Below are 13,820 nucleotides of genomic sequence, written 5' to 3'. Positions count from 1 at the left end.
CCATCATCTGGTTCTGGTTTATCTTTGTAACCACTCTCCGCCTACTACTTTGTAGCATATCATGCTCACAGATGCTCAATACACACATTTTTTTTTTTTTTTGGAAGAAATAAGTGAATGTGACAGGTGAAAATAACATGGCAGAGGTCTTGGCATTAGGCATTAGGCAGACTTTACTAGTTGGCAGAGGAGGGGGGAGGGGAGCTGTGTCAGAGGGTTATCAGATTAAAGGCAGCAGGCTATGAAAAGCAACGTGTTGATTATAGCCTATTGAATAACTGTGGGCTCTTGAGCCAGACTGCTTGGGTTCAAATAACAGCTGTCTCTTAATTGTTGTATAAACTCTGGACATCAGATGAGATTTTTACCTACCTCATAGGATTTTTCTAATGATTTAAGGAGCTATTAAATATGAAGTGGTGATTCCCATTGTGGTAGATTGCAATTTTATTTCCAATATTGTTCTGCCTTTCATGTTAAATGTGTACACACACACATACACACATGCACATCTCTGCCTATTGTCACATGACTTGCTGTATTCCTTTCATTGGCATCAGGCTTGGCCATATGACTTGCTTTGAACCTATGCAATTTGAGTGGAAGTGACATATGCCAGTACTGAGCAGAAGCTGCCCCTTTTCTTCTGCTGTAAGATTAACATATCTCAAATGGGTCTTCTCATTCACTCTGGATCTTTTGTTGAAGAAGCCATGTGGGGCCAGCCTCGGTCATTACAACCAACATACAACTCATGAGAAATAAGCCTCTGTTGAAAGCCACTGAGATTTTGGGATTGTTGCTGGGACATAACCTGGTGAAGTTGACTCATCGGCCAGTAAAAGTACTCCATCCATGGAAAGCACTTGAAACAGTGCCTGTACCATCAGTAGAGAGCAACAGGGATATGATTGCCAACGTACTGTGACTTTTGACAGGAATTCCTAATTTGCCCTCACTTGTCTTAAATTAAAAGCCTTATCTTGGGACTCTTCAAAGTAGTTTATTGTAGACAATTATCTGGCTAAGAGTCGGAAGGTGTGGGTTCCAGTCCTAACTTGCTTTTTCTAAAACTGTGTTTCTTCATAGATAATCATCAAGGTTCCTTCCCGCTCAAAGAAGTTTCAGAGTCTACAGACAAGCAGCTGCTGGAATCTTACACATGAACTAACAAGCGCTGGCTCACCAGTTACAAAGCTGGGTGATTTGGGGGATCTTCTTTTCCCTTCACAGGGCTTGTGTTAGGCTTTTGTCATTGTCAGTTTTCAAGGGAGTGGCATTTGTACAGGCTCCTGACGCATAGTATAGTCTTTTTTGGGTTTTACATGTGTGTTTTTTCTAACACTGTTAGGTCATAAAATTCTCAGCTAGAGAAAAAAGTGATTTCCTAGAAAAGGGATTATAAAAGAAATCTTTGGTTAATTAAGTATGTGTTTAACTTATGGGACTTAAATAAAAAGCAGGGTACAATCAGAAAAGAAAGGTAGGCTGCCATGGTGGGCAAAGCTCTAGCCTGAAAACCTGAAAACTAAAGTTTTGGGTTGTATCCTTCTTTCTGTCAGTAGTCAGCCAGGTGACCTTGGGGAATCACTCATTTCTCTGGGTTTCAAGTCTCCTATATGTAACAATACAGGATCTCCAAATTCCTGCTAATGTTTTATCACTATGATTCCATCAAAATTAATTGGCAAGGTTGTTTTTTTACAAGCTTTAAGTGGCAATTTTCTTAATTTGCAGAGATGGGGAAATACACTAAGGAAGGGAAATGTTTACAGGGGAAGCTCAACCCACGTAAATCTTCTGAATTGCTAATAAATTTTTATCCTAAAGGAGAAATAAAAGAACCTGATTTATAATCATTTAACAAAAGAAGCACTATTTGGTTTGCCAGAAGAACAGGTGGCTTACTATCTTTTTCTGCCCACTTACAGGAGATTTTTCTGCTCCAACAAAGGAAAGCTCATCTCTGCCATATTCTTCCCAGCTCTACTGAAATGTATCCAGATCCTCAAAGTCTCAGCCAAGGTCTGTCAAGTAGAGTGTGGGTACCAAAGCTGGTCCATTGATTGATGTATTATTGGTTTCAAAAACCGGGTCCTCCTCCCATCACTTGGGATGGCAGGTGTCTACTGTTCTCATGCTGCTGGCCTTGGCAGAGCTGGCAGATAGTCCAGCTTCCATGCCCCCCTTCCCCTAGATTCCCACCACCATCCTCTGTCAGCCCATCCCATGCCTGCTCTTGGGCAGAGATGGTGCCAAGATTGACTTTGGTAAATATACACTCTAAGTAAGACCGTGTGCTCTAAGTTAAGTCCCTAGCATACCCCCATAAAAACATTTTGTCCCTCCCACATAGATTCTATGATTACGAAAACCTGTGAAAGCCCACCCCTAGTCTCAGAAGGGCATTCCTGAAGAATAGGTCATGAAGGTACCCTGCTCAGAGAAGCTGTTGTGGAGCATAGTTGATTGGTAGCCTCCGGCTGCTGTGTTTTGGATCTACTGAAGCATTCACTCCAGGCCACACTTCCCCAGGGCTCCTCCCAGCCAAGGACTGGGCACACTGGGGAGACTAGCGCTGGGCCATTCCTGTCTCAAAGGGGATTTCTTAGAATGACACTCATGGCTTGGGGACTCTCCATCAGGATGGCCAAAATTTTCTCAGAACTGTGCTGTGGTCTGAAACTCTTCCTACTCAATCCTTCCCTCCCCCTTTCTTTTCACAGATCTCAGGCTTGCATCATGGGCTGAAGGCTCCACGTGCCTACTCCTGCTCCTTCCCACTTTATCCCTTATCCTTCACAGGCACTTCCCTCAGTAAAGCTCTGGCACAATTAATTCCACTTGGCATCTGTTTCTAAGAGAAGCAGGGCATGACACTTTCAAAAGTTTCTGTGCCTGGCACACTGTTATCAAGGTTCTCCAGAGAAACAGAACCAATAGGATATATTCTATATATACACACATATATAAGTATACACAGATACAGCTATATAGATATATACGTTATTATGAGGAATTGGTTCATGTGATCATATAGTCTGAGAAGCCCCAAGGTCTACAGTTGGCAAGCTACAGACTCAGGGGAGCCAATGTGTAGTTCCAGTTGGAATCTGAAGCCCTGGAGCCGATGATAAAGCTCCAGTTGGAAAGCTGGCAGGCTTGAGACCCAAGAAGAGCTGATGTTTCAGTCTGAGTTTGAGGAATGGAAAGACCAATGTCAAACTCGTCAGGCAGGAGGAGTTCCCTCGTACACCTGGGTGGTGGTGGTGGTGTGGTGTCAGCCTTTTTGTTCTGTTCAGGCCTTCAGTTGATTGGATGTGGCCCACCCACATTGGTGAGGGCAATCTGCTTTATTCAGTCTACTGATTCAAATGTTAATCTCTTCCAGAAATACCCACACAGACATACCCAGAATAATGTTTAACCAAATATCAATGCACTCTGTGGCCCAGTCAAGTTGACACAGAAAATTAGCCATCAACCCGTGGAGTCCAACAGCTAATCAGTTAAATCACTTTTGCTAAAAAGTCATGAATACAAGTCAAGTTCTCATGGTATGAGTTGCATTTATATTTATATCTGTCTCTCTAAAAGTCTATGAATGCCTTGAAGGGGAAACCATGGCTTATTCATTGTTAGAGCCTCAGTACATAGAGGAAATTCAATAACTTATACTTATTGAGTTCCTACTATGTGCCATGCATAAGGTGCTATTGGTATAGCAGTGAAAAAAAAACCAGGTCTTCGTGCTCAGAGAGCTTCCATTTAGGTGAGACAAACAATATATAAAACAATTGAATATATAATATAATGTGGCAGTGATAAGTGTGAAAAGGGAAGAATAAAGCAGGTGAGAGGATAGAGAGGGATGGAGAGGTATCATTTTACACAGGTGCTCAGAGATGGGTAATGGAATGGATGAAAGACTGTGAATGAAGTTATCAGGGAGGTTTGGGGCAAGCAGGAATTTGGAGCTACACAGAATAGAAGGAAGGCTTCCTCCTCCACCCAGGGAATCAGCTCAATTAAACTGTTATTTCCCCCAGCTCTGGGTTGTGGAGTGTTCTTTGCTTCTCTTACTCCCATTTTTACAACTTTTCTTAGAGTGTCTTTTCTTAAGTGACTTCCTCACTAGGTAGGTTTTTAAGTCAACTGTATCACTTGTACTGACCTTCATCAGCATGAGGGCTTGGGGCCAGTTTCCACTTCTGAAGAAATTCCTCTAAAAGTGGTGCTCTGGAGATACTTCAGTAAATGAAGATAGACTTGGCAAAGAAATTCCAAGCCTCCAGGCAGATAATTAAGAGAGATTTTCAAAGCCTAGGGGGAAATCAAAGACCATTATATATGTATGGTTTGCTCTAAACCACTTTTATTGCAATTTGAGCTCTGTACAGCTGTGCAGCAATCGAGGGGGGAAAATACACGGCCCATGAAAAAATAAAGCCACGTGGATGCCACCCTTCTAGCACCCTATGAGAGCTGTACATAAGTTTTACACCTTGTTTTGAGCAATTACAAAAGTCAAATCGGTAATTTTGTTGTGGTTCTAAGAAGGAAATGATGACGTAGCAATTGAGTAATAAAAGCTTAAAATTTCCCTTTTCTTTTCCACTTCTCTGACTCAACTTCTTACTCTCAACAGGGATGTGGTAAGATAAATGAGAAATTATATGGAGTCATCTGAAGTCTCTGGAAGGTTTAGTGGAGGAACCTGGCCTTTTAACCAGGTAGGCCTAGAAATACAATTTAGTTCTGTGAGTTACGAGCTGTGAGGTCTTAGGCAAGTTACTCAGTCTCTCTGAGCTCCAATTTCCTTTTCTGTAAAATACTTGCTGAAGTTGTGATGATCACATGAGATGTAGTAAGAAAGGTGCCTGACACGTGATAGGTGCTTAATGAATGATGGTTTATCTTCTTGGAAAGTTAGTTACTTAAGGAACTCAAAAAAGCAATTATCATAGGGTCTCTCTTGTTACTGATAACAAAGATTATGATATCAAAAAATTCTTTGTCAAAAGCAGTGATCACAAAAGCACATGCCTTTGGTAAACTTATAGTAGGATTGGATTTATGATTTGTAGAGAACTCTGGCAAACTGAAGGGCCCATGCCTATCTAAAGGGCGTGACCGGAAGGCCCATGTCCCGTCTGAAGGGGGCAACTAAAGGATTTATGCCTGAAATAAAGGGGTCCACCCACATCTACTGGAGGACCTTAGCCCCATCTAAAGGGAGCAGTTGCTACTTAACTCCTACATAGGGGTAGTGAAGACCCAGTATTCAGATTTTCTTTTTGATTTTTTTTTTTAAACAGGACTTTATTGGGGAACAGTGTGTACTTCCAGGACTTTTTTTCCAAGTCAAGTTGTAGTCCTTTCAATCTTGGTTGTGGAGGGTGCCATTCAGCTTCAAGTTGTTGTCCTTTCAGTCTTAGTTGTGGAAGGCGCAGCTCAGCTCCAGGTCCAGTTGCTGTTGCTAGTTGGAGGGGGCGCTGCCCACCATCCCTTGCGGGAGTCCAACCGGCAACCTTGTGGTTGACAGGACGCTCTCGAACCAACTGAGCCAGACATCCAGGGCTCAGCGGCAGTTCAGTTCAAGATGCCAGGTGCCGTGTTCAATCTTAGTTACAGGGGGCACTGCCCACCATCCCTTGCGGAACTTGAGGAGTTGAGCCCACTGGCCCATGTGGGAATCGAACCAGCAGCCTTCGGAGTTAGGAGCAGGGAGCTCCAACCACCTGAGCCACTGGGCCAGCCCCGATTTTTCCTTTCTTTTTTATTTTTAATCCTGAAATCTCTTTCTATGTGAAATTTCCAGTTCACATAAAATGGCTCTGAAGTCAATTAATAACAAAACAAAACACATAGACCACAAAAAGTATGTCAGCAGGCTGGATGTGGCCTGTAGGCCACAGTTAGCAACTTTTGAAAGAGGAACATTCCATGATTGTATTCTCATTCCTTGTATAGTAAAATGTTTTAGTTTTAAAATAATTCTTCAAATAATTCCACACAGAGCAGAGTTCAACATAGAAATAAATCTCTTTCTGTGTATTTCTATATCTGGGACATCAAGGGCCAAAAACAACTTTAAAAACCTATGAAGGATTTTGTTGTTATTTATTCCTCAGGATTCAGCTGATTTCTGGTGGGCAGACTGTTCAACGTCTGTGCACAGGTAAAGAAAAGCTGATGCCTGCTAATAAAGCTATTATCTAGAAATGTGCTTATAAAATGTGATGGTCCCCCCATACTTCCATGATATCATAGAGGGGTTAAAGGGTTACTGAACAGTTCACAAATTGTTGCCTTCAGATCTTAACAAAGAGGGCAGAAAGAGCTTAGAAGCAATTATTTTGTTTTTTAAAGACTCTCTCTACTGGCTGCAGATGAGCTTCACAATAACAAAGAATGCTCCAGAGAAGTGCTAACTGGAAACTATCAGTAGCTGAAAAGTATTAAGTCATTAATGTTTTAATTGACTTATGCCACTCGATTTCTGATTTACAGCAAAGGAAAAAAAGGAATCGTACCTCACTATCCAAAGTCACAGTAAATGTTAAGCTCCATTTTTCATTGACAGTGTCCCACTTATTCATACATCCTAAAACGAGCAGCCATAAGCTTAAACCCAATGGGTTTCTAGAATATGTGACATTCCAGATATCTGTTCCTTGCTGATCCACAGAAGCTATCTCTTGTGAGGAAATGTGCGATGACATCCATATTGATAGGTAATAGGTACATGAGGATGGAATTACCTCAGTTAGAATATGATTGTGATAACAAGGAGAGAAGAACTACAGGGAATATTTAAGGAACATGCTCAGTTCCTTTAATAGCATATACAGGGATTCGTTCAAAGATGGCGGGGGAACATTGAACTATTGATACTTCTTCCCAAGGTATCTATGTGTTGTGCAAACATATCGTCACCAAATAATTGCTCAATCTCTAACTATCCAAATAGTATTGGGCAAGTATTGGATCAGAGGTCCCACTGATTCATTTTATAAACTGGCCACCTTCGTGACAATACAACAAATTAATTAAGTACTCCGCTTCTTTTTCCCTGTTTCCAATACTGAATTGAAAACAAACTCTGTAAAGAGAATGCGGCCTGATGATGTTCATGTTGCTATTCATTCTTGAAATACTAGGTTAGGAAACATCAATAAGGATCCATAGAAAGGGCAGAAAAATTATTCTATGAAAATGATGTTTCAAGGATCTGCTATTTAAAAAATAGAAGGATTCTCTGTTACTAATGGGAAAAGGTATATTTCTGAAGGTGCACGATTTAGAAAATAAGACACACATATAAAAGGATATTTTTGGTAAAACATATTGAGATCTTTGAGAAGCAGGCACTAAAATAAAATAGCACTACTGTGAAGTAGCACATCAAGTAGAATTTCTATTTGAAAAAGACATCTTCAGTTACTTCTCTTGTTTCCCACAGTCTCTTTTCTCATGACTCCCTATCTCTAATATTATAATGACCCCAATAATAAAAGTATTTTGCCTCAGAAATATACTCATTTGAATGTAAAATATATTTTAATTATGATATTGAATATACTTTAAGAAATGCTTTTTTGGAAAAGAGTCAAATTCAATTAAGTGTAAACCAATTTTTTTTTTTTTTTTTTTGCCACCATGTCCCCTAAGATTATAATGTTCCCAAGATGTTTCATAATCTCAATTGGGTCAACACTGCAGTTGGCTCGAAGGGCGGAACTCCAAGGGAAGTTTGGCACTTAATGATGCTGGAGTTGGGCAGCTTTCCCTTGAGAGAGCACCCCATTATGGAAATGGAATCCCCAGAGTAGGATTAAAGGTGGTGAAGACATTGCTTTGCAAGGTCAGTGAAGATCTGGTTGGCCATTTGGGTAGAAGACAGAACACAGACTCTAACTGGGATGGCGGTAACATCAGTGCAGACTATTGCATTCGGCCCAAATTCCTGCTGCCATTTCAATGAAAATCCGTGGTCTTCTTTCTTACCAGTTCCCTCAAATGGGTAGTGTTGCTGTGACCTGCTAAGCATGTATAGGTTTCCTTAATAAAGACAGATACAGCACAGCAGTGGGTTAAGTGATACAGCTAGCAGTTAATTCTTGCTTCATTAAAGACAAACCAAATAATTCTCATTTAAATAAAGAAAGCCATTCTGCTTCCCAGTAAATATTTGGTATCAGAGCAGCAATGAAAGCCTATGCTACGTAAACCTTTCTTCTCTCTAGGGACTCCTAGGACACTTCCACTAGTACCCCATTGAAAATGAAAAATATTCAAAACACAATGACATTTGTTCAAATAAATGGGGAAAATAAGCTTTGTGAAATGTCCTCCTAGAGTTTGTGTTTTTGAAAAAAATAAAAAATGTGTATTCACTCTCTTGCTCTCTTGTTCAATTGTGAAAACGCTGCAACCCTCCATAGGCCTCTCTGCCATTAGTATGAATTAGACAGTCCTACTGAATAAGCCCCGCAAATCATCCTGTAGAAAGTGCCTGGGCTTTGCAGGCCAAGTGTACATCATACATATAAATCATTATCGCTTTGGGGTTGATTAGAAAAGGGCAAGTATCTTGCAGCCTTGGCAATGTGTGTATGCCTGGGGCAACTGATTAGCTATTTCAAATTAATAGCTTAAAATTAAAACAAGCCCGGGGTTAGAATAAAAGGAAATGGGTTTTCTATATAAGGAAAGCATCAAACTCCTCAAAAAAGTCCCTTCCCTCCCCCTCAGCCTTCTCTTCCTCTTCTCTATCCAGCCTCAGAATGATATCTGTCAGCCAGAGGACTTCCAGTGGTATGACTTATCACATGAGTTGCCAGATCTCACCGGAAGGAAAGGCAGTGGGAACAATCGGAAATGAGAGATGCCAATAAAATGTATTTTTCTGTAGTTATCTCACAAAAGGGGCTTGAAGGTTTCTCAGGGGGGTTGCCCTGCAGTGAGATGGGCTGAGTCCTTCCTTCTGTCTGCGATATACCATCCTGCCTGGGTCTGGCAGCTTCTGGAGGCACAGTTGACTTTCACCCAGCATGCCCACTACAGAGCACCTGTGTCTCCCATTTAGTGAGAACCACAAGAGAAACAAAAAACCCAACAAAGAAAAACTGATAAAAACAAACACATACTCTGTTTCCAAGGTAGGTGGTGGGGCCCAGGAGCAGGGAAAGCGGGTAATAGGGTTGAGGTTTAGAGGTGGAAAGAGGATCTGAGTTTCAAGACAGAATCTTTTTTTCTTTTCCCAATCATTTTGCCTTCTTGACATACTGGGCCTAGATTTTATTTTAGAAAGTTTTACAATTAAACATGTACTACTATCTTTGTTTTCTAAAGTTACACGAGAGAGAGAGAGGGGAAGGAAAAATCTGGGTCTTTGCCATTCCTTGATATTCTTGCTGTCTCTCCAAGAAATTGGGGAGCCTGATGTTTGTCTAAACTCTGAATATTTTGGTTGAGTAACTAAGATGGGTAAGGCTTTATTTCACTATTGACTTTGTTTCTCTAATGATTCTCCATTGTTTCTGTATTTTATTTGATAAAGAGAAGCTTGTCCCCTATGTAATTTTACTTTTAATAGAAAGATAAAAAAGATAAAAATTTATAGGCAAAATTAAAAATTTTCATCAAATTACCCACTAAGAATGCATACTAAATTTTATATTCTCCTGTCTTAAAGACTGTTACTACAGTTAGCTACTAGTAAAATACTGCATGGAAAGAGAGAGAGAGGAGCACGTAGATGTGTTTTCAAATTCCAGTGCTGCCACATACTAGCTGTGTGAGGTTAGGTCAGTCACTAAATATTTGTGAACATCTATTGCTTCATCTCTAAAAGATAAGGCTAATAATATACACTTGGCAGCATTTTGTGACGATTACATTAAAGAATAAACATCTACAATGGCAGATTTTATGTATTCCTTTTATTTATTCTCTTCCTCCCAATTTAAAAATGCTTTCTGAAGATCCCATTTAATTGGTCCCCTTATAACACCTACTCAGTCCAGCTAGCTCTGTGGAAGGCATTATGAGAAACAGTAAAGTAGTAGAAAACCAAGAACATTCCTTTTAGTTGAAGAGACAAGATGTATAAATAAAATGTAACTGGGAAGCAATTAGGGCACACATAGACAAGTACTAGATGTAATGATATAAACAGCAGGTGTGAAGAAAGATTATGGGAAAGAGATGAGTTTGAGTTAAGCTTTTATGACATATAGAATTTTAATTGGCGTAAACAAAACAAGCCACTTTAAAAACAAACAAACCTAGGGGATTTTTTTTTTTTAATGGGAAGAATATGGTTTAAGATTTGAAGGTAGAAATGAACAGAGAATATGTCTTCAGGACACTGACGGACCTGGAACAGAAAGCTTGACTGGGAAAAATGGTTCAAAAAGAGTAAATTGGGACCAATTGATTAGGAGCCTTGAATATTTTCCCAACTATTAGAATAGAGTCTCATCTATGCGGTCTTCAGAAAGAAAATGAAAGCAGAGTTCTGAGTCGTTATTTCTATTCAGGATAAACTGGGGACACAGTTTAGCCACAGGAACAGTGTTAGAGTCATGTGAGTGCAGGTGAAGAAAGTGTGCTTCACAAGTGCTTTTTTCTGGAGTGTTCTTCCAAGCCACAGACTCAGTAAGTTTTGAAACTTGTTTTCACCAATTTACCCATAGGTGATTTGATCCATATTAACTAAACTCAGGAGAGATGATTCATAAAGAACCAGTGTAATAATTTAGAAAGCTACAGATGCTTATTAAGAAGAATGGGGTGTGTGTATGTCAGGCAATTTAGCCTATCCAGTTCCTCTCTAATAGGAACAGCATTCTGGAAAATTAAATCAATATCAGGAAGTTTATTGGTATACATTCATCAATGTATGAAACATTTAGTAAGCATCTACTAAGTGAGAGACACTTAAACAAGAAAAAGCATGGAAACACAGACCTGCACATGGTTTAGTGATGTTAGAGGGTGTCGGGAGACGGGAAGGGTGTCTCCAGACGGCCGTATGCTTTCTGCTAAAAAGCTAGGCCTTGATTCTCTGTACAGGCATGTACCATTGAAGTGTTTGGTAAGTTTTGAAACAATTCTTTTAACTTCTAAGTACGCATTATTTAGTTTGATATAGCATTCGTAAATAGTATTTTGCCTACTACAGAATACATGTGTTTGTACCAATAATGCTACTGGACTGAAACAATAGTAGATAAACAAGTAAATGAAAACCAGGTAGAACAAGGTCTCAGAAGCTAAGTTTTGGTTATAAAAATGAACCACTGGCTGAAGAATTACTGTTATTTGTAGGCGTTATCTGTATAAACAAAGAAATTGGGATACTTATTATGTGTGTAAATCAAGGAATAAATTAATTCCAAAGTAGATTTAAAAAAGAACAGAATGGAATAAAATCAATATGTGGGGGAAAACTACTATCATAAAATTGGGTAGGCTTGTCTACTAGGGTAGCTTTAAAATCTATAGGTCTCAAATGAAGCCTCATTATAGATTTTTAATTTAATTTTTGGCAGCTAATATATTTACATGTTTCAAAATCAAAACAAAATGAAAATAATATATAGAGAAGCAACATTCCCACTCCTGTTTCTATCTACCCCATAACCACTCTCCAGCCCTTACCATTTTCACCATTTTTATTAATTCCTGCTTGTACTCTCTCACTTTCTTCATGCATAATCCACGTACACTTTGATAAATGTGAAATGTACTTAGAAAAAAAAAAAAAGAGGAAGAAAATAAACCGATCTTTACTGGGCAACCACTACTTGCCAGACACTGGTAGGTGTTTTTCCATAAGTTAGGTCACTAATTCCTTGTAACAAGTCTGTAAAGTTGGTCTTTTAATCAACCTCAAGGCCAGACCTCATGTCAGGTGGGCAGAAAACCCAGCTCTTTGCTTTGTACTTTCTCTTTACTCTCCAACCTCCAGTGTTTTATATGGATTAAACACACCTTTTGAGTTTTAAATTTCAATTCACTGCCCCACCTTCATAACAATTTAAAAATACCTACCTTTCAGGGTGGTTTTGAGGATTAAACGAAGTTGTTAATGATGTGAATGGAAGCTGTTATTATAATGCCTCTGAGAGAACTTTCTCTGTCAGGATAACCTCATTAAAAATGTACTGATTTCTGTTTAACTCATACAGAAGGCCCCCTTTTCGGATTTAGTTTGTTGTGATGCTGACCATCTCCCTGAGTGAGTAATAACCTTTGTCTATTCCTTATGTAATAGAAATAAATCTAGGTTTTAGGTGACTAGATATTCTCCTGGGCAGCCAAGTTTAAAGCCTGTGAACAAGAATTACAACATTTACTCTACATCAAGTGTCAGCAAACTTCTATAAAGGTCCAGGTAGTAAATATTTTTGGCTTTTTGGGTCTTTGTTGCAACTACTCCGCTCTGCATTGTATGAGGTCAGACAATTATGTTTGCGAATTCATCCTAGAAAACGTGCTACATACCTCATTGCTGAATATCACTACGGTCACATTCAAAGTACTCCTCTTGGAAAGCTATGCACTAACACCAGTGCCAAGTCCACCCTTCAAAACAATTTTGGAACTCTTTTTCTGGAATGGCCATCAGAGCTGTCATCATACCGTGTTTTCCTGAAAATAAGACCTAGCCGAACAATCAGTTCTAATGCGTATTTTGGAGCAAAACTTAATATAAGGCCTGGTCTTATTTTACTATAATATAAGACCCAGTCTTTAATATAATGTAATATAATATAATATAATATAATATAATATAATATAATATAATATATGCCGGGTCTTATTTTACTATAAGACCTAGTCTTATAGTAAATTATATTATAATATTATATAATACTGGGTCTTATATTAATTTCTGCTCCAAAAGATGCATTAGAGCTGATTGTCCAGCTAGGTTTTATTTTCAGGGAATCACGTTATTAACCTTAACATCCTGAGTGTCATCAAAATGTCTTCCTTTCAATATTTCCTTTACCTTCAGGTAAAGAAAGAAGTCATTGGGGGCCAGATCAGATGAGTAGGGAGGGTGTTCCAATATAGTTATTTGTTTAATGGCTAAAAACTCCCTCACAAACATTGCCATGTGAGCTGGTGCATTGTCGTGATGAAAGAGCCATGAATTGTTGGTGAAAAGTTCAGGTCGTCTGACTTTTTCATGCAGCCTTTTCAGCACTTCCAAATAGTAAACTTGGTTAACTGTTTGTCCAGTTGGTACAAATTCATAATGAATAATCCCTCCGATATCAAAAAAGGTTAACAACGTCATTGCAACAAGTTTGTGAATGTAATTGTAGACCTCGTATCACCAAAGCAGCCACATAAATGAATTGGTATAGCTATATTCCAATAAATCTTTATCATGGACACCAACATTTGAATTTCATATAACTTACAAGTGCCACAAAATATTTCTCTTCTTTTGATTTTCTACAACTATTTATAAATATTAAAATTACCTTTTGATTTTCTTCAACTATTTAAAAATATTTAATATTAAAAATATTAAAATTAGCTCATGGGCCATAAAAAAACAGGTGGTGGGCTGGATTTGGCCTGTGGTACATAGTTTGTCAACTCCTAGCATACATGACTATGATTTGATAAAATATCTCTTGAATCTCTCTCTCTCATTCTTCCCTTCCCTCTCCCCCCACAGGGAGGAACAGGCCAACAGAGAAAACAAAAGGCCCTTTTGGATGAAAACTACTCACCCAGGGAGCTACAATTTTATTTCTCTCATAAGCAGCTTAGGGTTTTGTAAATACAAT

At 39.0% G+C, this 13,820-nt stretch overlaps 1 protein-coding gene and 1 long non-coding RNA gene across 4 annotated transcripts in view; one reads left to right on the top strand and one right to left on the bottom strand.

The window, feature by feature from the left end:
* RASGEF1B (RasGEF domain family member 1B) overlaps positions 1-13,820 on the bottom strand; it is a 531,937-nt gene that overhangs the window by 61,030 nt on the left and 457,087 nt on the right. The window contains exon 5 of one of the 3 annotated variants that reach the window (XM_074324372.1): positions 4,175-4,323. The exons of the other annotated variants lie outside the window; for them this stretch is intronic. Within the exon in view, the coding sequence (XP_074180473.1) occupies positions 4,175-4,186 (12 nt within the window). The 5' untranslated portion in view covers positions 4,187-4,323. The remainder of the gene's footprint in view (positions 1-4,174; positions 4,324-13,820) is intronic. 3 annotated transcript variants of the gene reach the window in all.
* On the top strand, positions 1,040-2,928 carry LOC141568276 (uncharacterized). The gene is made up of 3 exons (XR_012491386.1): positions 1,040-1,201; positions 1,932-2,025; positions 2,727-2,928. It is a non-coding gene; the product is annotated as an uncharacterized LOC141568276 (long non-coding RNA).

This window comes from Rhinolophus sinicus, linkage group LG02, assembly GCF_036562045.2.
Source record: "Rhinolophus sinicus isolate RSC01 linkage group LG02, ASM3656204v1, whole genome shotgun sequence".
NCBI lineage: Eukaryota > Metazoa > Chordata > Mammalia > Chiroptera > Rhinolophidae > Rhinolophus > Rhinolophus sinicus.
This window is presented reverse-complemented; position numbering and strand designations above follow the sequence as displayed.